We start from the raw sequence: 25288 nt of genomic DNA on the forward strand, positions 1-25288 counted from the left end.
TGAAAAACAATCTTTTGTTGGTTTTTTAAAAAGTGTATTTTTATTGATTTACAAGAGGAAGGGAGAGGAAGAGAGATATAAAAGCATCAACGATAAGAGAGAATCATTGAACCATTGATCGGCTGCCTCCTGTGTACCCCCTACTGGGAACCAAGCCTGCAACCTAGGCATGTGTCCTTGACAGGAATTGAACCTTGGACCCTTCAGTCTGCAGGCCTACACTCTATCCACTGAACTAAACTGGCTAGGGCGAAAGAGAATGTTTACAAAATAAACTCACAACAGGTGTAGATAATTTGAATGTGGTTCATAAATATTGGAATATTAAAAAAATAACATCAAATAAATAAAATTTTGTCTTATGGAACAAGTAAATTGTATATGGAATTTTATTTGAACTACCTAGTTCATTGCTTTCTAAAAGTACATGCACTTCCTTTGAATAGCAGAAAAGTCCAGCAGTGAATACATAGCAATACTTAAATATTATTAAAATCAAAGAAATAGTTCATTTAGCTCTATTGAAGTACAGAATTTAAAAGCTTAAAACTATAGACTTTTAAGCAATACTGACAGTTCAGGACTGTATAACATTTTATAGCTTCGGAGTACTTTAACATACATTCTTTTACCTTTGCATCTATGAGGTGAGGATAATAAGGTTGAAAAAAGTAAAAAGTACTTTCTTAGAAATCATTCAGTTGACCCTAATGATTAAAACCTTCTGTTCCAATGCCTACATTCTTTCTAATACTTCTATTTTTTTAGACAATAAGAACTCAAAAAAACTTGCTAAGATATTTATTCCTCATATTTTAAAAAGTTTTTAAAGTTTTAAGCAATCATAAACTTTTTGCTCCTGATCCTTAGAGAATAGCTGTCCCATCACCTCCAAATGAAATTTATTTCCTACCAACAAGTACATTTTCCTATAGCACTACAGTATAACCATATAACCATGGAAATCAGGGAATTAGCATTCCTGCCATCATTATTCTCAGGCCTGATTTTAGTTTTGCTAGTTATCATAATATGTAATGTTCTTTAAAGCAAAAGAACCCATTTGCATATCAGATGTTGTATTTAGTCTCAGGTCTCTTTTGTGTCCTTTTCTCCAAAAAATTCATCAATTTTTTCTTCATTTTCTTGACACTTTTGAAGGTTATATTTATTGTAGAATGGTCCATGATATGGGTTTGTCTGAATGTCCTCATGATAAGTACAGATCATGCAACTTTGACAGAAGTGACACTGAGTTTATTGCATAGTATCCTTATCAGATTGAGCACTATATCAATATGTCCCATTATTGATGAAAATGTTCATATTGGTCACTTGATTATGTGATATCTACCAGGCTTTTTCTCTACTATAAAGTTATTCTTTTACTACCTAATGGCTTTAGCATTGAATTGTTCAGAAAGAGTAAGAGTTGATTTTCACATTTTAATCCCAGAATGTTCCTCCTATAAGCACTTATATTTAAAAGAAACAAAAGAGGAAAGGAAGGACTATTGCATTTAACCCTATGTCCAGTTGCTATGGTTGTTATGATCTTCATTTATTAATCTACATATAATTATTTTATAACATGAACATTTTTTCTGATAGTAATCAGATAAAAAGGAATTATTTTATGTTCAATTAAAAATACATATATATATATTTTTAATTGATTCCAGAGATGAAGGGAGAGGAAGAGAGAAATAGAAATATCAATGATGAGAGATAATCATTGATTAGCTGCCTCCTACTTGCCCATTATTGGAGATTGAGCCTTCAACCTGGGCATGTGCCCTGATCAGAAATCAGTCACCTCATTCTTGAAGGCTTAGTTCCCTTCAACTGCCTTCCCCTGTAGGCCTGGGTCCCCCCCCCAACTGTCCTCCCCTGAAGGCCTGATCGCCCCCAGCTGCCCTCCTTTGTCAGCCCAGTCACCCCTAACTGCCCCTCCCTGCAAGCTTGACTGCCCCCAGCTGTCCTCCCTTGCAGGCCTGTTTCCTCTCAACTGTCCTACCCTGCTGGCATGAATGCCCACAACTGCCTTTCTCCGCTGGCCATCTTGTGGCAGCCTCTTGTGTCCACATGGGGACAGCCATCTTTGACCACATGGGGGTGACCATCTTGTATATTGGAGTGATGGTCAATTTGCATATTACCTCTTTATTATATAGGATAATTGACATACAGATCTAGTAAGTTTAAGGTGTATAGCATAATGACTTGATATACATATGCAACAAATTTATATTGACAATAATACAACTATTAACATTAATTTTGACTATTTGGAGAAACATTAAAACTATTTCTTCACAGTGCAGCAGAGACCAAGAGATGATGGACTAATGGATTTAGCAATGAATGACTATGATTTTAATTCTGGAAAGCAGTTACATATGATAGATTTGGAAATCCAAGAGGCATTTTTGTGTTTCATGGCCTCTATTTTAAAAGGTTATAGATCATACTTAACACCAATAACACAAGCCCCATCTGAGACAGCCACAGATGCAAGCTCTCTTTTTGACCTACAAGGTAAGTGCTGGCATAGTTTTACAGTTGTCACATTATTGAGCTTAACCTTGTGTGATTTGTTTTCTGGCTCACAACTCATATGTATCAAAATATATAACTATTTTGAGAGTATGTGAATAGCAATTCTGTTGGTAATCCATTTCCATAGGACTAGTTATTTCTCAGGCACATTAGGTATAATCCCATTGGCAAAAGTATGCATAAAAACTATTTGAAAAGTACAGAAATTTCTAAACATACACTATTGCACTTGCATCACAGTTGTGTTGATGTTGATGCTTTTAGCTTTCAGGGAAGCCAGACAATGTTGGACATGCCGAGTAGCCTTTGAGGGTCACCTCTAGGCTGGAGCAGCTTCATTTGTTTTACTTCAGTATGCTTTACAAATATTATTTTCTGTTCATAACACAAAGTAAAAAAAAAAAAAAATGTTGGGAAACCCTGGAATGCATTTGTACTATAAGGTGTATTTACTTTCTTTTGTGGTGTTTAACATTTAAAAGATAATTTATTTAATAAAAATATATTGAGTGCCTCCAAATGCTAGGCTTTGGGTATATAGTGGTATGCATAAGATACGTGGTTATGCACACAAAAGAAAAAGAAAAGAGAAACATGGTCACTTCTCCCATAAAGCTTATAGTAAAAAGATAAGCACTCCCTAATAAAAGCATAATATACTAATTAGACTGGACAGCCCAATGACCTTCCGGATGAGGTCGGGGCTGCAAGGGCCAAGGCAAGCCTCCAGGGCTGCGAAGGCCAAGCCTCTTGTACGAATTTTGTGCATCGGGCCTCTAGTTTGAAAATAATATGAATGAACACTTCAGTTCACAACTTTAGGTCACAGAAGGCCCTTGTGAGGAATTCACATAAGAGCTATGTTCAAAAGGAGGAGTAGAAATTAGACAGGCAAAGGGAAAATGGAAGAATGTTTCAGGCAGAGAGAAAAGTTTATGCAAAGTCCCTAAGGCTGGAAATAGTTTGAGTTCATGCGCCCAAAGGAAACCCGTGTTGTGTAATTGAGTATAGTGAATGAGGTGGAATGTGAAATCAGGAAATAAACTTTTACTCTGTTACAGTAAGTATGACACAAGCATAAGTTAATACTAGAGGTGATGTAACTGCTGCTTTGAAAAAACTATATATGTATATGGAGAGAGCATGAGCCACAGGCCCATACCAGGCAATACATAAAGGAGGGAGGGAAATTGCAGTTTTAAGATGCTTTCACACTTACTAGTTTATGTGTAATCTTCAAGGTAGTGAGCAGACAACAGAGACAGTTCTGGCTGAAGATTTGAAAGATCTTGATTCAAGTTTCTTTCCTGTTGCTATCTTTGTCAAATCATTTCTACTTTCAGGGTCTTAGTTTCTTTTTCTGCAAAATGGTGGGTATAAATGACATGGTTGATCAAGTTCTTTCTGACATTGTAAATTTGTGTTGAACAGCTTTCTTAAGAAGCCGAGACCGATCACATCAAAAATTCTATAACATGATGACCAAAACACAAATGTTTATCCGCTTCATTGAGGAATGCTCTTTTGTCAGTGACAAAGATGCAAGCCTGGCCTTTTTTGATGACTGTGTGGATAAAGTAAGTTTGTCGGCAATGCTCTGCTTATTTCGTGTGACTGTTACAAATGTTAGAAATTATGGTTTCTGCTTATAAGCTTTACTAGATTTTAACAAATCTAAATTAATTTCATTCCATTATTGACCCTTTATTATGAAAGTTTTGGTGGCCTACCATTATAGAACACACAACCTCTTGGAAATTTCCTGAAGTGTTTTACTAAATCATGAGTTTTATTTTAGCAGTCAGGTCTGTATCTCTGCCTGCCCACTTACGGACAGTAGGACTTTTGTTCAAGCCTGTGGACCTCTAACTTGAGCATTTTGTTATTAATTCTCATCTGAGGATATTTTTTTCATTAATTTTTAAAGAAAGAGTAGAAGAGAAGGAAGGTACAGGACAGAGAAAAAAACATCAATATGAGAGAGGCACATCAATAGGTTTCCTGCCAAAACCAGTTTGGCTCAGTGGATAGAACGTCAGCTTGCGTACTGAAGGGTCCCAGGTTCAATTCTGGTCAAGGGCATGTACCTTGGTTGCGGGCACATCCCCAGTGAGGGGGGGGGGGGGTGCAGAAGGCAACTGATCAATGTTTCTAACTCTCTATCCCTCTCTCTTCCTCTCTGTAAAAAAATCAATAAAATTATATATATATATATATATATATATATATATATATATATATATATATATATATATATATATATAATAGGTTTCCTTCTACATGTACCCCAACTAAGGCCAGCATCAATCCTGCAAGTGCCCTTGACCAGAATCTAAACTGTGACCCTTTGGTGCTCAGGCCAACACTCTAACCACTGCTCAGTGGTTAGGGCTAGAACTAAATGCATTTGATATAACATTAAGCTAATCAACAAAATTCAAATGTAGTTTGAGTATTAGACTGGTAGGTTAGCTTCCTGCTGGGGTCTGGCTGATCGGGACTGGGCAAGAGGGGCCGGACACACCCTAGAGCCCTCCCGTGGTCCCTCCCCAGCCCAATCAGGACTGGACAATGCAGCCTCGAGGCAAGGCTGAGGGACCCACCGGTGCACTAATCCATGCACTGGTCCTCTAGTGTGTGTGTGTGTGTGTGTGTGTGTGTGTGTGTGTATTCTTGTTTTTCCCTCTTTTTTCTTTTTTCGTTTTAATTTTCACCCAAAGAATAAGGATCTTTTTTCCATTGAATTTTTGAGGGAGTGGAAAAGAGGAGTAGGGGGACAGAGAGAGAAGAGAGAAAGAGAATTGTTGATGTAAGATTGATTGGTTGCCTTCCACACCCACCCCAACCGGGGGTGGAAATCAGACCTACAACCCATATGTATGCCCTTAATAGGGAATCAAACTTATGACTCTCTAACCACTGAACCATGCTGGCCAAGTCTCCTTTCTTCCTCAAAAATTAGTTCACTATATATAATGCTCTGTACCTTGTTACTTTCACTTAATTGTCTTGGGTCTCTTTCTATAGTCATACATAGACAACCTGCTCATTCTTTTTTTTTTTTTTTAATTTAATAGCTCTATAGTACCCAGTAGTATACATGGTTTATTTAACCATTCCCCTATAGATGAACACTTGGCTAACCATTGTGATGTGTGTGTTTTTAATATATGCTTTTTTAAAACTCCTTCAGGTGGATATGGACAAAAGTGGTGAAATGCGACTTATAGAACTGGATGAATCTTTCAAAAGTGAACATACTGTTTTTGTAACACCACCTGAGATCCCCCATCTACCCAATGGTGAAGAACCCCCTTTACAGTACAGGTATTCAAGAGGCGAATGTGTGAGATTGAAAGAGAGAAGCAATCCATCATCTGTGACGTAGCTTTCTAAGGACTGTGGTATTTTCAAAAATCCAAACTTTACAGATCCCTAATTTTTAGGTGGTAAGCAAGCTTATCCCACATCCGTTATTAAGTTTTGAGGTCTAAAAAGAAAAAAATTATAATTTTGCATAATATAGATTTGGGGATGGGAAGTTCTATATCTGCATAAGTATCTGTTCTCATAAATGTTGATTGCATTCAGTTAGGACTCTACCCCCACCAAAATGCAGCACTTTTATTATAAAATTTTGGTTTTTGTTTCTCACTAAAGCTGGTTTCCTCACTCCCCATCCCCATACACACACACATTGGTTAATGTGTAATTTTTTAGGTTATTAATTATTCCCATGATTTTTTATTTTAAGTAAAGGAGATTCAGAACGATTGGAATTTATGGTTATTAATTGAGGAAATTTGGCCAGTTGCTGCTAAGTGCTTGGTTTTTAGACTTGAATGACACACAGTTTCTGTCTTCAAATCTATAGAAAAGTCCTAACAGAGGTAGATTTATTATACATATATCTATCTGATATATTTTGTGTATATACATTTGTTATATACTATTGTTAGTTTCCAGTATATATTTATTTTTACTTAAAGTCGTATTTCCTTTTAGATTTTAAATTATTTCTTCTCTAATAATATTTCTTACTTTAAAGATTCTAAAACCATTTCTCACCTATCATTCATTAAGTCACAATTTGTTATTTTCATTAAGAAAGGATTTTTCAGGACATCCTTATTTAGAACCCAGATTATTAAATTTTAAAAAGTGGTGTAACCGGTATTTATAAATATTCATAGGCCACTTGATTCCTGCCCTTTACATCTATTGATGATGTTATTCATATCATTTTTTAAAATACATATTTTTTTTATTGACTTCAGAGAGAACGGGAGAGGGAGAGAAAGATAGAAACATCAATGATGAAAGAGAATCAGTCGGCTGCCTCCTGCATGCCCCTGCTCAGAATAGAGCCTGAAACCCCAGGCATGTGCCCTGACCTGGAATTGAACTGTGACCTCCGGATTCATAGGTCGATACTTTTCAACCACTGAGTCACATTGGCCAGGCTCACTCATTGTTTTTAATCCTCACCTGAGGACATTTTTTATTGATTTTATAAAGAGGGAGAGAGAGAAACATCAATCAGTTGCCTCACAAACATGCCCTGACCAGTGGCAGGGAGCAAACCCAAAACCCAAGTATGTGCCCTTGACCTAAAATCAAACCTGAGATCCTTTTGTGCAAGGGCTGACATTCTAACCAGCCAGGGCTGTACATGGTATTTCTAAAACTTCTTTTGGTATGTTTACTAATATACTTTTGTGGGATTTTGGGGCTTGGTTTTAACCTTTTAGTTAAAATTTTACTTTGAGATTTAGTCCTTTAATAATAAAATCACTTAGCTTAAAAAGTTCCCCCCTTTTTTTTTTTTAAAGAATCTTAAGTTATTTTTCCCCCTGACACTACCCATTATAATTTTGGTGTAATCATCCCCATTACTCGAAACAAATGTCTTTAATGAGCACCGTCTGCTCTCTTAATAAGAGATTATCATAGCTAAAACGGGTTTGGCTCAGTGGATAGCGCGTCGGCCTGCGGACTGGAGGGTCCCGGGTTCGATTCTGATCAGGGGCATCTGCCTTGGTTGTGGGCACATCCCATATGGGGGGCGGGTGCAGGAGGTGGCTGATTGATGTTTCTGACTCTATCTCTCTCCCTTCCTCTCTGTAAAAAAAAAATCAATAAAAATATATATATTTTAAAAATAGATCACATACTTACATTTTCTATATAAAATGATAAGGCAGTAAGTTTCTATAGGATACACAGAATGATCTTATCACACCATATACATACAAAGAATTTTTAAGGGTCAGGATTTTCCTGAACTTTGAGATTTTATTGCCGTTTAACATTCAGTCATTACCAATATTTTATTACTCAACTGAATTTGCTTTTATATAATTGATATAGTTTGCCGTCTTTTATTATTGTTTTCTTCTTAATTAATTAAAACTATTTAAGGATATTATAAACTAGGTTACCTTTGCTGTTCAGAGGCTTCTTTTGTTCTTTTCAGTATGTCTTTTTCTTAGCTACCACTATCTTAAATGCCCAAACACGTTCACTAGCACCCAAATTAAACCCTCTTCCTCAAAGAGCTACCTAGTCTAATCTTTTCCTTCCTATTCTCTACCCTCTTCATTTCCCCCCTGATAAATGAGGCCCTAAACCTGCTAGCTAACCTGATAAAACAATTCATGACGATATGAGAGCTTGTTCTGGTATGCTAATATGTTTTTACATTTATTTTTTTATAATATGGAACACTTCATGAATTTGCATGTCATCCTTGTTCAGGGGTCATGCTAATCTTCTCTGTATTGTTCCAATTTTAGTATATGTGCTTCCAAAGTGAGCACTGTTATTTACATCTTTTTAAGAGGGAAATTCTGCAGTGATTAGTTAATTCAAATAACGATATTAATGACTGTCTTTTATCAACTGTCATAATATCTGATAAGTTTGCTATATATTTACATAAATACTACCAAAGTGCTTGAGTTACTTTGTAGTTTAATGTCAATTCAGCAGAACTTTTTCCTTCAAAATATATATTTGAGTTTATGTTTGGCTATTACATTTCCAAATATTATAATAAGGAAAGCAACATTAGCATGAATATTTGTTGAGTATATATCCCAGTCTGATGGAGAAACACAGGATAAATTGTAAATTAAGAAGTTATTGGTCATACATTTTTTTAGCGTGTAACCAGTATGATATAATCCATGTGTGTTTGAGATTTTCTTTTTCTTTTCAAAAACAGCTATAATGGATTTCCAGTTCTTAGGAACAGTTTATTTGAGAGACCTGAAGGATTTCTACAAACACGAAAGAGCAAATTGCCTTCAAAATCAAGTAGTCCTAGTAGTCCTTCTCCTATGTTCAGAAGAACAAAACAGGTGCTTTGAAATTTTTGTGTATTTCATGTAATCAAATATTAGAACAAAAGTAAATATGACACTCATCCTCCCTTAATATACTTTACCACCTCACATATAACTGTGACTAGATTAAGCTCCCTGAAGAATGCTGAAGATAATTTAGAGTAAGCAGACTTCAAAACGTTAACTAGTTCTCTTGTCTAGAACTTTATTTTATATATGATATAATGCAAATTCAAGCAGAGACTTGAATATATATTAATTATTAGCAGATTTTACTAGGGAAACATTATAAAAGCAAGTGACTTATACCTGTTCAACATGCAGTTAAATAAGAATGCCATGTGTATAAATTTATTAATAAGATCCTTACATTTTTCCCTAGGAAATTAAATCAGCCCATAAAATTGCCAAGCGGTATTCTTCCATTCCTCAGATGTGGTCTCGGTGTCTGCTGCGTCACTGTTATGGACTATGGTTTATTTGTCTCCCAGCTTATGTGAAAGTATGTCATTCAAAAGTCAGGGCGCTGCAAACGGCATATGATGTGCTTAAAAAAATGCAGTCAAAGAAGATGGATCCACCTGATGAGGTAGCAATTATCTTTAAAATGCATTATTTCTATATTTATGTTCATAGGTGTTTTTGTTTCTGTACGCTTTTGAACTTAACTGTGTTTCAGGTGTGCTACCGCATTCTCATGCAGCTCTGTGGACAATATGATCAGCCAGTGCTTGCAGTTCGAGTGCTTTTTGAAATGCGGAAAGCTGGTATTGACCCCAATGCCATTACTTATGGTTATTATAATAAGGTAATTACTTTTATTTCATGGAGAAAGAGTATAACTTTTGTGATTATACAACCTTAATTTAATGGCAGAAGTTGCTGATGCAGGGTTTATTTGACATTTATTTTAGACTATTTAAAATATATTTTGTAAATCAAGTAAAATTTTTGTATTATTTTGTGTTATACAATCTACTTAGATATTCTTTAGTTTGAATCTACAGCATATGTGTTCATTTATAAAAATTATTATACTAATTATTTTATTTTGTTGAACAAATAGGCTGTTTTAGAAAGTACCTGGCCTTCACGAAGTCATAATGGCTATTATCTTTGGACAAAATTAAGAAACGTTGTTTTAGGAGTAGCACAGTTCAAAAGAACTTTAAAGAAACATGCACATTTATCACAAACAACTCTCTCAGGTAACTAAAGATTTTTAAGGATGTTTATGTTAATATTTTTCTTTAAAATTAATTGACATTTTTTAGAAATTTTAAATACTTTCAAGTTATAGAATGTTTCCTAGTTTTTTATTGCCATTAAACAAATTCTTTTAAAAATATATATATTTTATTGATGTTTTACAGAAAGGAAGAGAGAGGGATAGAGAGTTAGAAACATTGATGAGAGAGAATCATTGATCAGCTGCCTCTTGCACACCCCCTACTGTGGATGTGCCCGCAACCAAGGTACATGCTCTTGACCGGAATCGAACCCGGGACCTTTCAGTCCGCAGGTCGACGCTCTATCCACTGAGCCAAACCAGTTTCAGCAGCCATTAAGCAAATTTTAATTGGCGTATTCTTCACATTTAAAAAACACAAAATTTCACTTTTTTTCTTGTAACTTAAACTATCAACTGTTGGTGGTCTTGTTTTAGTATTCGTTGATGATTCACAGTAGCGTTCTTTGTTAACAATTATATTTTGCTAATTATGTGGCACTTTTTGTATTCAGTATTAATAGATATTAGCTTGAGCAACAAACTGATGTGTGTTTTTGGTATCTCCCTGAGTAGTAAAACGCTGTCAAATTGTGTTCTTAAGCAGATGGCAGTGACCTGGATGCTGTTAGTCATGGCAGCATGGATAGTGGTCATGGGACACACACTGTGGAGCAGGCACCTTTTAATACGGGTTTAATCAAAGTATATGCTACTGATGATAGATCTAGTACAGGTTTGTTTGTGCTTATGTATACATATATTAAAGTACATTTTAAAAATTAGATTTTCTCTCTGATCTTTTCAGGATTTTAATTTTCAATGATGTACTTAACTGTCACTTTAATTTTATATGTTAGGCATTTGATTTGATATTGCACTTAATAAATATATGCAATTTTATTCATTCTTTATTTGACTAGAAATAAAAATTTATTCAAGTATTTAGTCTATGATAATCCAATTAACTCTGGATGGCACACAGATCTCTTCATCATATCAATTTTATAGGATAAGTTCTTTGTAAATATGAAAATTTAATTAAAGTTTTAAATAACAAAACTTATAGCTCTGAGTTAAAAGTACCATATCAACATCAATTTACTGTTTCATATAAGATATTATTATTGGAGGAAGCTGAGTAAATGGTACACAGGAGCTTTCTCTGTATTGTATTATTTTTGCAATTCCTTCTGAGTCTTAAACTATCCTACATAATAAAAGACTAATATACAAATCGACCAAACAGCAGAATTACCAGTTGCTATGACACACACTGACCACCAGGGAATAGATGCTCAGTGTGGGAGCTGCCCCCTGGTGGTCAGTGCGCTCCCACAGGGGGAGTGCTGCTCAGCCAAAAGCCAGGCTCACAGTTGCCGAGTGCAACGGCAGTGGCAGGAGCCTCTCCTGCCTCCATGGCAGTGCTAAGGCTGTACTTGAGCAGGCCTAAGCTGCCTGTCAGACATATCCCTGAGGGCTCCCAGACTGCAAGAGGGTGCAGGCTAGGCTGATGGCCCCCCCACCCCAGTGCAGAAATTTTGTGCACTGGGCCTCTAGTATTAAAATAAAAGTTACAAATAAGTAATTTAATTATATATAAAATGTGTAGCTTTCTAGCACTGAAGATGGTATTAATTTCATTAAAATAGGTTTGTACATATCCTTCTCTAATATTAAAACTGACATTTTAAAAATAAATTACTTGAATAATTCTGTCCTTTTTATTATTATATTTAAAAATTACATATGCTTTTCAAATATAGGAGCTACCTCTTAATAGACAGAAATTTTAAATTTAAAACTCCAACCATTAATAAAATATAAATGCTTCTATAAAGGCATAAAATATAAAGTTTTACTATCTCTGCAAACAGTAACATTTTGGCTAGTCTCCTTTTATGCCTTCTTTTAAGAATATACATATAAGCTAGTTGTGTTGAGATGTAATTTTTATAGTTTTTTATAGGGCTGGTTTTATTAATTATACAATGTGAATATAATTAGTCATTGCAGTCATCCTCAGGCATTATCTCTTAAAAATGAAGAAGTCTATCTTTCGTTTTTAACTATGTCCTTTTTAAAAAAAAAAAAATACTATCTTATAACAGTACAGGACATAATGAAAGCATGAATTTCAAGATTATCTTCACATTTTTAACTTATTTATTTGGGAATAGAGCTGAAAAATTGATTATTAAAAGTACAAACTCAAAAGTATAACAAATGTATTAAATACCTAGTGATAAAGTTTCCTTTAGATAGTTCTTTACAAGTATTTAAACCATACCATATATAGTTTCTCATATAATCATAACAACCGTGTGTATTATAAATCTTGGAATTAGAGATCCAAACAAAAAAGGTTATATGGTTTACTTAAAATTATGTCTGTTAGGATAGAGAACTAGGTTTCAAAACCTTATGTCTTGATGCTAATCTAGTGAAAATAATTTGCTGAAAAGTAGAGAACCTCTAACAATACTATAATATATCAGAAGTTTTCTTTTAACAATGCAACTTTTGCATTTCCTAAAAATAGCTTTAACATATTCTTTTTCTCATTCTCATGTATTTGTACTTAAGTGCAATTCAGTATTCTATTGAATTTTCAGAAAAAGTAATTACTTACTTATAAACTTACATAAACCCTTTTTTGGGGTAAAATTATTTAGACATTCAGCTTCCTGTGTGTGAAGGTCTTGTTATGAATTCCATGCAGATTTTTCTTCATTGCTTAGTTGGAACTCAGACTTTTACTAGGAAGGTTATGGACTTGTATAAAGAATGTCTGGTTTGTCTTTATCTTTGGAGCCCAGCTAGTAGTGTGCATATATATGCTTTTGACTGCAGCATGGAGCCAAAAATAAATTATTTTAATATTATCCCTTTCTTACTTTAATAGAGATGGGGGATGGAACCTAACAAAATAATGCTTCCAATGAAAGTTATCCAGAAAAATTTCTATAAATAAATCAGAATAGTAATGTGTTGCTCCTAATTCCATTTCTCAGTAAAGAAGTTTATGATAAACACCATAGGGATTTTGCTCCTTTTTTTTTTCTTCTTCTAGGTGGCCAGTCTGATCTTGGATATAATTCATTATCCAAAGATGAAGTTAGAAGAGGAGATACATCTACTGAAGACATTCAAGAAGAAAAAGATAAGAAAGGGAGTGATTCTAGTTCTTGTAAGTGTTAATTTGATATTGTATAAAATTGTGGGCTTATATTAATAATTTAATACAACTGGCTTTCAGTATAAAAGTACTAATTTCATTTTTCACTTTCCTATTATAACTCCTCTTTCCTCTCTACCACTTAATATTCCAACATACAAATCTTCATGTGTGAAGTCTATAGTTTTAGTGGCACAACCAATCTCAAATTAAATACTATTCCTCTTGAAATAGAAATCTATTTCTTCAAACAGTGAATCTTTTTTTTAAAATCGTCATCTGATGATATGTTTTATTGATTTTAGAGAAGTAGGAAGGAGAAAGAGAGAGAAATTTTGACATGAGAGAGAAACATCAATCTGTTGCCGCTTGTATGCACCCCAACCGGGAATCAAACCCACAATCTAGAATGTGCCCTGACCAGGTTTCAAGCCTGAAACCTTTTGGTCTATGATGCTCCCACCAACTGAGCCACATGGCCAGGGCAAACAGTGGCTCTTTCCTGAGGTTTAATAATGCTTTTATTAACCATCTTTTACTTATATTCTCACCCTTACCTCTTCGTATTGAAAACAGTGATTTACAACCAAAGAAATATTATAATATGTATGCATGGACCTCATTTAAAACAGTACATATTTAATATATACCTTGAGGCCTCAGATCAGTGTAATCATTTGTGATTGACAAATTCATACAGGGTTGTTCGACAATTTATCTATTTGGAGGAGAAATAATTAGAACTAAAAGCTACTTCTTTTTATGCCTTTTATGATGCATATAGTTTTCATCTTACCAATTTCATTTAACTTTTACAGTGTCAGAGAGTGAGAGTGCAAAAGGAAGTGCTGATTGTCTTCCTAAGCTCAATTATCAAAGTTCTTCCAGTATAGTTCGCCTCAGTAGTACAAATAACAACAGTGCTGATAAAATATTGGGAGAAGGCACAGGTGAGTTGAATAGTATACCTCTGTTATGTGCAGTGTATCTTGTATCTGTATTTCTAGTAAATTTTTATTTTTTTAAATCTTCATTCTCCAGGATTATTTTTTATATATTTATGCATCCTCACATAGTATAGTTTAGTAGTTTGAATTCTGTATTTTGTAATATAGTTCATTCAAGTTTTTATGATAAGAAAGTATAGAGACAAACTTATAAGCTATATACTATCTTTTGAGTTTGGACTGTTGGGACTTTTGTGAAGAGGGAAGTGGGAGCAATTGAGATGATCAGTCTGAGGGTTCATCATACAGAGCCATTTTTTAAGCTTATAGGCTTAATGAAGACATTAGTCTTTATATTGTTCCTGGTTTTTCAGGGACAAAAGGATAGTCCTTCATATTGTTTAGGTAACAATACATAATATTTTTTCTTTTTAAAGTGCTTTTACATATTATTTTATATTTATAAATATAGTAATGCTTGTCTGGCTGGTGTAGCTCAGTGATTGAGTATCGACCTAAGAATGTTAGCGGGTCTCTGTAGATTCCCGGCCAGGGCACATGCCTGGTTTGAGGGCTTGATCCCCAGTAGGGACCTTTCAGGGGGCAGCTGATCAGTGATTTTTCTCTCATCACTGATGTTTCTATTTCTCTCCCCCTCTCCCTTTAATCAATAAAAACATATTAAATAATTATTATTTTTTGTGGATAAAACTATCACAGCTGCCTTTAATTGGTTTGGTTTTTCATTTTTATAGGCAGAAGACTCAGACTTTTAAGGTCATCTAACACAACCATAATTGTAGTAACCACTGTTATTTAATCAATTTAGTGGAATTAACATGAATATTATTATTAACAACTAGAGGCCTGGTGCACAAAATTCGTGCACCGTGGTGGTGGGGGGTCCCTTTGCCCAGCCTGCTCCCTCTACCTGTCTGGGAACCCTCGGAGGTCATAGTGCTGCCACAGAGGCTCCCACCATCACCGCTACGCTTGGCAGCCATGAGTCCAGCTTCTGGCTGAGTGGCACTCCCACAGGGGATGCCTGTGTTGAGCATCTGGCCCCTGGTCAGTGCGCTAGCAACCAGTTGTTCTGCCATTTGGTTGATTTGCATATTAGCCTTTTATTATGTAGGGTAATATTATTATTAAGTATACCATGAGTAAATTTTAATTTGTAAGTTTTAAAAAACAGTAGTCTAACATGTAGGAATATACCTTTTATAGTTCGTCAGATCTGGGTTTTAATCCTAGTTCTGTCATTTAAAGACTGGGTAATTTTGGGCTAGATTATAATCTCTCTTGAGTGTCAGTTTTTTCTCGAGTTCTAAGGATGTTGGAATAATTATGGGTAGACAATGTAAATAAAGTACCTAGTATAGTTCCAGTCAAATAGCAGACACTTGATGAGTTCTTACTATTATCATTTTCTATTATTAGTATTTTAAATATTTAAGACAACTTATAGTAGCACATTACATTTTTATGGCTAAAAACACTTTTCTTGTTTTTCAGAAAGCACATCTGAGCCTCTCTTAATATCATCTTGTGAGGATATAAATGAAACAGGAAACGTTCAAAGTAGATGCTTCAGGAAAAGAGATAAAAATGGCAGTGAACCTAATTTGCAGCAGCAAATGTCCTGGGGAAATAGAAATCTCAGTCATAGTGGAGGAGTAATGATGGGACTTATGCTCAATAGAATTAACCAGGAAGCAAACCCTGGAGATATGGTTGAAAAATTAGGAGCTGATGCAAAAATTCTTTCACATGCTATCTCAAAAAGCAAAAGACCAAATAGTCTTGATATTGGAAGTCCATCTTTACGATCAAAAAGAGACAGTCTAGAAAAGGAATCTAGTGATGACGATACACCTTTTGATGGTTCTAATTGTTTGGCAGATAAAGTGGATTCTCCAGTAATTTTTGACTTAGAAGACTTAGACAATGAAACCTATGGGTCAAAAATGGGATATGTTTCCACACAAAATCCCAAAAGGATTCAACGTCTCAATAGCAGTTTTTCAGTAAAACCTTTTGAAAAAACTGATGTTGCAACAGGATTTGATCCGCTCTCTCTTTTGGTTGCTGAGACTGAGCAGCAGCAAAAAGAAGAGGAGGAAGAAGATGAAGATGACAGCAAAAGCATTTCAACACCTACTGCTAAGCGTGATTTAGCTGAAGAAATTGTGATGTATATGAATAACATGACCAGTCCTTTGACAAGTCGGACACCAAGCATTGATTTACAACGGGCATATGATGATAAATTAATCGATAAGAAAAGTCCAACATTGGTCAAGGCGTGCAGAAGATCCAGCCTGCCTCCTAATTCTCCTAGGCCAATGAGGCTTACCAAATCTAAAAGTTATACAAAAAATGAAGACAGACCAAGGAATAGACTCTGGTCTTCTCCTACATTCTCACCTTCTTGCCCATTTAGGGAAGAAACTCAAGATGCATTAACCCATTCATCACCTTCATTTAATTTAGATACACTACTAGTACCTAAACTAGATGTTCTAAGGAACAGTATGTTCACTGCTGGAAAAGGAGTTGCAGAGAAAGCAAGCAAATGGTATTCAAGATTCACCATGTATACCACATCATCTAAAGTATGTATTACTAGTATTTTTTACTTATCCTTTATCCTCCTTCACCACCAAAATTCCCTTACTTGTAGAGATGTCTGGGGGGGGGGGGGGGGGGTTTGTTTTTGTTTTTGTTTTTTTTACATTCTCCTTAAACACAGCTTTTAAAAAGGATTCTTCAGATGTGTGAAGTTTGTAAGTATTAGAATTTAGACTTGAATACAAACTTGAAAACATTTAACTAACTAAAGTTATGTTTATAGTTAGATTTTGAAAGGAAGTGATTTGTAGCTAGAGTAAAAATTAGTCTTATCTGAAAATGCTTACTTCATTATTTCCTTCAAAATGCAAATTTTTTTCAGACAGTGTCCAGCATACCTTCAAAAATTACCAGCCTGTCGTAGGACTTTTCCTGATTAGGATGGAATAGCTTGTGATATACCTACATACCTTCGAAGAACAAAAAGCTAGGTGAAATATAGAAAATAGCTGTTCATAGTCATCAGAGAACTGCTGAAGCAATTAGAAAATAGAGGGACAAGCCGAAACCGGTTTGGCTCAATGGATAGAGCATCGGCTTGGGGACTGAAGGGTCCCGGGTTCGATTCCAGTCAAGGGCACGTGCCTTGGTTGCGGGCCTGTCCCCAGTAGGGGGTGTGCAAGAGGCAGCTGATCGATGACTCTCTCTCATCGATGTTTCTAACTCTGTATCTCTCTCCTTTCCTCTCTGTACAAAATCAATAAAATATATTAAAAAAAAAAAAAAGAAAATAGAGGGACAAGATTCTAGAGAGAGGAGACTTGCAGAGGTGAGCTGAAGTTCTGTAGCTACTTTTTCCCTGAGGTCATTTGCTTGTTTTGAGCACAGAGCAAGAGTTTGCAAATCCAGGCTTTGCTGTATCAGAGGGCTGTGGAGAGGTGAAGGGGGCAGCAGAGCTTTGAAGATCTTATGTATAGCTGGAGAAACAAAATTGGAGACCTGAGGGTCTTCAAATACACAACTTTTTTCCTTCAAGACATTTTCTAAACACTGAAACTGCATGAGATAGGAGGCTAAAAAAAGAAAGTCTCTGACAGATAAGAAGTTTCATGGCACTGGGAATATACTATAATAGTAATAGCTAGAGTTCATGAACTGATGCTGGTCAAGGGTCTGAGGGTGCTGGTGAATACACTGAGCCCTTAGTTGGAAGCCCTGTAGAGCTATACCTTTGGAGCATTGGCAAACTGGAGGTAGACCGGGCCTGACCAAAACTGAAACCCAGGCTTGACTCATTTCAGTCTGTGGTTAGATTAAAATAATCAGCCTTTATTAGAAAGAGGAAAAAGTGTATCCTTTCTGGAGAAATAGAACATCATCTGGAGTCCATACAATTTTTTTATATTCTGTCGTTCAATTAAAAATAACTATGCCAAGAGACAAGACCACAACTAAAAAACGAAAGAAAAACAGATATTAAAAATAGATCTTTAGGAGATCCAAATATTTGTTTGTTTGTTTGTTTTTATTTGAGTAGGGTTTTTTTAATTTTTTAATTAAGGTATTATATGTGTACATATCTTTCCATTGCCCCCCCTCTCCCATTGATGTTTCTAACTCTCTGTCCCTCTCCCTTCCTCTCTGTAAAAAAATCCCCCCCCCTAGAGTTTTTCATCCATTGGTTTTGCTTATATGCATGCATACAAGTCCTTCGGTTGGAGATCCAAATATTTGAATAGCAGGAGACTTTGAAATAATTGTGTTTTTAAAAAAATAAAGAAAAGAGGTTTAAAAAATAGCTCCCAAGTTGGAAAATTTCACCAGATAATTATTTATTAAAAAGAATCAAATGTAGCCCAGCCAGTGTGGCTCAGTGGTTGAGCATCAACTCATGGCCCAGTAAGTCAAGGGTTGCAGGTTCAATACCCAGTAGGGACATGCAGGAGGCAGGCAATCAATTATTCTCTCTCATCATTGATATTTCTCTCTCTCTCCCTTTCCCTTTCTCCCTCTGAAATCAATTTTAAAAATATATATAAAGGAATCACATATAAATTTTAGAACCAGAAAAGATACAAAAAATTAATAGTGCAATAGTTGGATTTAATAGCAGACAAAACACAGAAAAAATAAAGGCTAGTAAACTAGATGAGAATTGAGTAGAAAATATCTACACTGAAGCATAGAAGAGGGCAGCTGGCAGTCACTTTCTTTCAGCACTCTAAAGATGTCTTTTCAGTATATTATGACATCATAATTTCTGTTCAGAAGTCAACTGTCCTTTGTTTTTAATATATTTCATTGATTTTTTACAGAGAGGAAGGGAGAGGGAGAGAGAGTTAGAAACATCAATGGGAGAGGAACATCCATCAGCTGCCTCCTGCACACACCCCCATTGGGGATGTGCCTGCAACCAAAGTACATGCCTTGACCAGAATCGAACCTGGGACCTTTCAGTCCTCAGGCTGATGCTCTATCCACTGAGCCAAACAAGTTAGGGCTTCTGTCCATTTCTTATTGCTGTTCCTTGGAAGTTAATATATCTCTTTTCTCTGGCTCTTTTAAGATTTTTCTTTGAGTTTCATTTTCATCTATTTCAAAACTGAAGGATGATTTTTTTTTTATTCTGCTTGAGATTTGTAGATACTTTAAATATGTACCTTGACATCTTTAGTTTTCTTTTGGAAAATTACTGACAATTAGCTTTTTAAATTTTCCTGTATCCAATTCTTTTTTCTTCTTCTGGAACTCAAATTACCTGAATAAGGTGCTGAAAGAAAATGACTGCCAGCTGCCCTCGGCTGGTGTGGTTCAGTGGTTGGCTTGCATACCCAAGGGTCTCTGGTTCAATTATCAGTCAAGGGCATGACCTAGATTGCATGTTTGCTCTGGGGCCCTGGTCAGGGCATGTGCACGAGGCATCCAGTCAATGTGTCTCTCTCATATCAATGTTTCTCTCTGTCTCTCCTCCTCCTTCCCTCCCTCCCACTCTCTTTAGAAATCAATGGAAAAAATATTCCCTGGTGAGGATTAACCAAAAACAAAAAGAAAATAACTGCCAATCATTTTTCTATATTCAGCAGTAATATTCTTTATAAATTAAGATGAGAGTTCTAGTTCCACTGTGGTAACCATAAAGCCACCAACACCAGTCCTTCCCATCAATTACAACTAAAAACTCCACACAGAATACAAAAAATAACTAAAGCCCTCTCCAGTTTGGCTCAGTGGATAGAGTGTCGGCCTGCAAACTGAAAGGTCCCAGGTTCAATTCCGGTCAAGGGCACATGCCCAGGTTGTGGACATGCAGGAGGCAGTAGATCCATGATTTTCTCTCATCATGGAGGTTACTCTCTCTCTCCTTCTCTCTTCCTCTCTGAAATGAATAAAAATATATATTTTTAAAAACACAACAACTAAGGATTCTGAAAAATAAAATCAGGCAGTTTATGAGGAGGGACTCACACAGAGAAGAATTTCCCATTTTCTTTTTTTACACACATTTGCCTCAAGTGCACGTGCCCATCAGAATGTGACATGGCAACTTTGGAAGCTAAAACTTCAAGAGAATCCCCATATTTCCTGGACAAAGGAACCAAGGAAGGGGGCCTCTTTGGGCTAGAACATTTGAGGGGAATCTAAAAGAAGGGGATTCCCTAATTCTGTGGATGGCCCACACAAGTCTCAAAAATGGAAACACAAATTATAATCTGAAATAACTCACTTGACTGCCTGCTAAAACAAAAGTATCAATGTTCTCTAAGAGATTATAACAGCATTCAGACTACTCAACATAAAATTCACAGTGTCTAAAATAAAATCCAAAATTAGTTGATATATATAAAGAAAAATATGACCAGTTCTAAAGGGAAAGATGACTCTGAAATAGCCCTGATACTGGAATTATAAGACAGAAACTATAAAGCAGCTATTATAACTAGATTCCCTGAGGTAAAGAAAAACACATGAATTCTCAGAAGGAATAGAATTCATTTTTTAAATTTATAAAAAATACTCTGAAACTCATTGGATGGGTTCAGTAGGAGAATGGAGATGGCAAAGGAAAGAGTCTATAAAACTATATAATTGAAGAATAGGGGGAGAATAAAAAAGAAAAAAGAATGGAGAAAAAATATTTTTTATGAAAATGAGTAAAACTTCAGATTTTGGGGACAGATATCAAAAGGTATAATATATATTTGGAGTCTCAGAAGAATGGGAGAAAAATAATGGTAGAAAAAACTTACTAGAGTTGGTAAGAGATTTATATTTACAGATAGATACAAGAGACCCAGTGAATTATAGACAGGATAAACTCAAAGAAAACCATACCCACACAAATTACTCAAAACCAGAGCTATCCATCTGCCAATAAGAAAGTGATTGCTAAAAAAAGAAAACAAAAATAAAAAATACCTTACAAGCTGTTAAAGAAAAATGGCACATTACCTACAAAAGAATAAAGATTTAAGTAACCTTGTACTTTTCATCACCCATGGAGGTAAGAATATAGTAGAACACCTTTAATGTGTTGAAAGAACAAACCTGTCAACAACCCAGAATTCATCTCCAGTGGAAATATTCTTCAGAGTAAAGATGAAATAAAAATATTTTCAATAAAGAAAAAGAATTCTTGGCCAACAGATCTGTTCTAGAAGATGTGCTAAAGGAAGTTCTTCAGGCTGAAAATAAATGATACCTCTGGTTAATATAAACACTATTTCTTTACCTCTTAAGTTTCTTAAAATACTTATGATTGCCTAAAACAAACATTATAACATTATTTCTTGGGAATTTTTCAAAATATATATGTGATGTTTTGTAATGGTAAAGGGACTCATCCCACTGACGTTTATTATACAGAGTGGGGCAAAAGTAGGTTTACAGTTGTGAGTATGTGAAAGTTTATTCTTGTATTATTTTATTATTGTATTTTCCATAGGAACAACTGTAAACCTACTTTTGCACTCCCCTATAGTGATATTATTATATACAAAGTGATACATTACTAACTTTAAGTAGATCAAAATGATTAGGTGCTAATCCCTGAGCACCTACTTGAAAAATACAATAAGCCCTGGCTGTTGTTGGCTCAGTTGCCCGGAGCCTCATCCCTTGTATGGAAGGGTTGTGAGTTCATCCCCTGTTAGGAGGCAGCAGATCATTGTTTCTCTCATTAATGTTTCTCTCTCATTCTCTCCCCCCTTCACTCCTCCCTTTCTCTTCATAATCAATGAAAAAAACATATCCTCGGGTGAGGATTAAAAAAACAACAATGAAATGTAGCCAAAAAGCCCATAAAAATATTCAAATAATTTTATAAATAACAACTCAGTAACACACACTCAACTAGAAAAAAATCAGTTGTATTATCTGGGCAATAGAATTATAGATATTAATTTTTTCTGCCTACAAAAATTTGTATCTACCAGATTTTCTTATGGATTATGGTATTACCAGAAAAAAATTAATGTTGGTGTTCTTAAAAGTGAAAACTAGAAATATGTCTTAATATAAAACTAGAAATATAGCCTGGATTATTGTGAAAATGAATAAAATATAAATATAAATTTTAAAGAATAAAATATATTTCTAAGGTATTATCCTGGGCTGAGTTTCACAAAGAAGAAATTAACAATAAATAGAGATTTATAAAGTCAGCAAGGTTATCTTATTAACAGATACTTATTTTGATCTAATTTTAAAATGCTGTCTTAAAAATAGATCTATATATATAGTATGTATGTGATGTGTGTGTGTGTGTGTGTGTGTGTGTGTGTATATATTTGAGAAATTTAGTGACTTTTGATATGGGTTTGATGGAGGTGAATTTATTACTGAGCCAAATGAGGCACATACCAGGTCAGGAGATCGAATCCAGGCATTTAAGGGCATTTAATAATTTTTATGATTTCCATATATGTATAGTGCCTATCCCATGCAGTAGCTTCACAAAGACATCTCCAGAACTCATGAATCAGAGCCAGCGCTATTTTATTTGTTGACAATCAACTTGATTCTATAAGTTATTGGCAGATGATTATAATTCTGAGACCATAGCATTAACAAATGGAAACCCAGAGCATCTTTTCTTTTTTTGTTTTGTTTTGTTTTGATCCTGGAAATCAATAGAACAGCTGTGTATGTGGTTATTTTAGTCTCATGATAATTTGCTGGCATTGTTTCAGAAAAATTTTGTGTATATTTGTGGGAAGGTAAAATAATGTTTTGAGATTTTTATCAAATATGGAGAGTAGTTATTTATGAAAAACAAAGAAATGTCTATTTTTGTTTCTTTGTTCCCAACTAATGTAGATACATTTTAAAGTGCATTAAAACAATGATAAAGAAGGGGGGGGGAATCTATAGCATATGTTGGTCCAAAGTAGTTTGCACTTGTAAAATCAGGGGTTTTTTTTCTTGTAATGTTGATTAACTGATCATCTGAGTAATTAAGTACTTCCTCTGCCTTAGAAGTGACTTTAAATAATGCACTTTAAATATGAAGGAAAGTAAGCTTGTAATTATGTCCTTAGGATCAAAGTTCTGATCGTACCAGTCTTTCTTCAGTGGGAGCCCAGGATTCTGAATCCACCTCTTGGACGGACGAAGACACCTGCCCCGAGTTGGAGGGAACCACTTCCTCCCAGGAGTGCAGTGCCGCCGCGAGGACCAAGAGCTTTGACTTCAGCAGAACAAGCCTAGAAAGTGCTGCCTCCCAGGAAGGTTTGTTCAGACGGTGTGGCCATAATTCGTTTGATAGGTGGCACTTTACCTTTATTTCCCTATATGTTTTATTTTTGTAAAAGATTTGCATGGCTCCAAAGTCAAAACGATATTGAACCAAGGCATTTCCAGAGAAGTCTAGTATCCATCCCCAACCCCTTCATTTGTTTTCTCCCTGTCACTAGAGGTAACCAACCATTTTTATTCATTTTAATTATTCTTCCATTGTTGCTTTTTAAAAAATAATAGGCCCATGTGTGCATGTGTGTGTATTCTTATTATTTCCTTGTCTTGTTATTCAAAAGGTAGCCTACTAGAATTACCTTCCCATTCCCTCTCCCCCCCCACTTAACAGTAGATCATTACATATCATCATATAACATTGTCCCTCATTCATTTTTATGGTTGCATAGGTCATCATGTGTCAGTGTATCCTACTTTATTTTAACCACTACTCTGTTGATGGCTATGAAGTTTCCAGCCTTTGACTATTATAAAAAAATGCTGTGATGCATATATATCATATTGTTTTTGCCAGGACTTTCAAAGATACTTTAAAATTTTTCCTTGAAGTGATATTGCCAAGTTCCCTTCCTCAGGACTACACTCTTTTGCATTCCCTCTGGCAGTGGGAATATAAGAATACCTATTTCCTCAGAGCCTTGTTAGCAAAATATGTTGGCAAACTTTTGTATTTTTGCCATCTGATAACTAAGGAATGTATTTCAATTTAGTTTTCATTTATATTTCTTTTATGAACTAAATTGAAGATCTTTTTATATGTTTAAGGACTATTTGTATTTCTCTTTCTATGGACTATCCTTTGCCTACACTTCACGTATTGGTCCTTTATTTAAAATGTTTTAGTAACTCTTATAATATTAAGGAATTAACCCTTTATCTCTTATGTAAAAGGCAAGTACTTTTCCTAGTCTGGGGTGGGGGTTTGTCACAAGTAAGGTTCTAATTGTCTGTCATCAGATTTATCAGTCTCCCCCATCTGGCTTCTGGGTTGAGTCATTAGGAAGTACTTCCCCTCCCCCGGGTTCACCAGTGTTTTCTTCTGAGACTTTTCTGGTTTCCTTTGTCACATTTTCTGGAGTCAGTATATTTTTCTGTAAAGGGCTGCCATACATAAATATTTTAGGTTTTGTAGGCACCAAGCATCTTTTTTTTTTTAAACCACATAGTTCATTTTTGTCTTATTCTTCTAAACAATGCTTTAAAATGTAAAAACCATTCTTACGGCTCTACAAAAACAGATTTGAACCTTGATTTAGATATTCGATCCATTTGAAATTTATCCTGGTATATGATATGAGGAATGGATGAATATCATATTTTTTTTCATTTGTACCTTTGCTAATTTAAAAAAATTTAATTGTGGAAATTCTAAAACATACAGCAAAGTAGAAGTAATAGCACAATGAATCCCCCCCCATGTGTCCTTCATCCAGTTTCAGTAGTATATGCAAGTGGCAAGTCTTGTTTTATCTTTTCCTCTCTCCCCTCTACTGCCAACATTTTTTCTTCCTCACTGGATTATTTTAAATTAAATCTCAGACAACATATAATTTTATTTATAAGTACTTAAATATGTATCTCTAAAATATAAGAACTTTAATGTTATATATTTTTAACTTATTAAAGTTATTTATTTTTATCTTATGTGTTATGCATATAATGTGCGCACTTCCATGTATGTAAATAACATTTTATAAATTGAGGACAC

The 25288-nt window shown here is 35.0% G+C and overlaps 1 protein-coding gene across 9 annotated transcripts in view; it reads left to right on the forward strand.

The window, feature by feature from the left end:
* Window positions 1-25288, forward strand: part of DENND4A (DENN domain containing 4A) — a 109220-nt gene that overhangs the window by 71805 nt on the left and 12127 nt on the right. For 5 of the 9 annotated variants that reach the window (XM_084886473.1, XM_084886472.1, XM_084886476.1 and 2 more), the window contains 12 exons: window positions 2320-2538; window positions 3991-4136; window positions 5753-5886; window positions 8786-8921; window positions 9289-9495; window positions 9586-9714; window positions 9973-10114; window positions 10739-10870; window positions 13208-13324; window positions 14131-14262; window positions 15775-16874; window positions 23367-23556. In XM_084886473.1, coding sequence (XP_084742599.1) covers window positions 2320-2538; window positions 3991-4136; window positions 5753-5886; window positions 8786-8921; window positions 9289-9495; window positions 9586-9714; window positions 9973-10114; window positions 10739-10870; window positions 13208-13324; window positions 14131-14262; window positions 15775-16874; window positions 23367-23556 — 2784 coding nt within the window. The remainder of the gene's footprint in view (window positions 1-2319; window positions 2539-3990; window positions 4137-5752; window positions 5887-8785; window positions 8922-9288; window positions 9496-9585; window positions 9715-9972; window positions 10115-10738; window positions 10871-13207; window positions 13325-14130; window positions 14263-15774; window positions 16875-23366; window positions 23557-25288) is intronic. The other 4 variants (XM_084886475.1, XM_084886477.1, XM_084886478.1 and 1 more) reach the window with 2 other exon arrangements.

This window comes from Pipistrellus hanaki (assembly GCF_964339955.1).
Source record: "Pipistrellus hanaki genome assembly, chromosome: 1".
Taxonomy (NCBI): domain Eukaryota; kingdom Metazoa; phylum Chordata; class Mammalia; order Chiroptera; family Vespertilionidae; genus Pipistrellus; species Pipistrellus hanaki.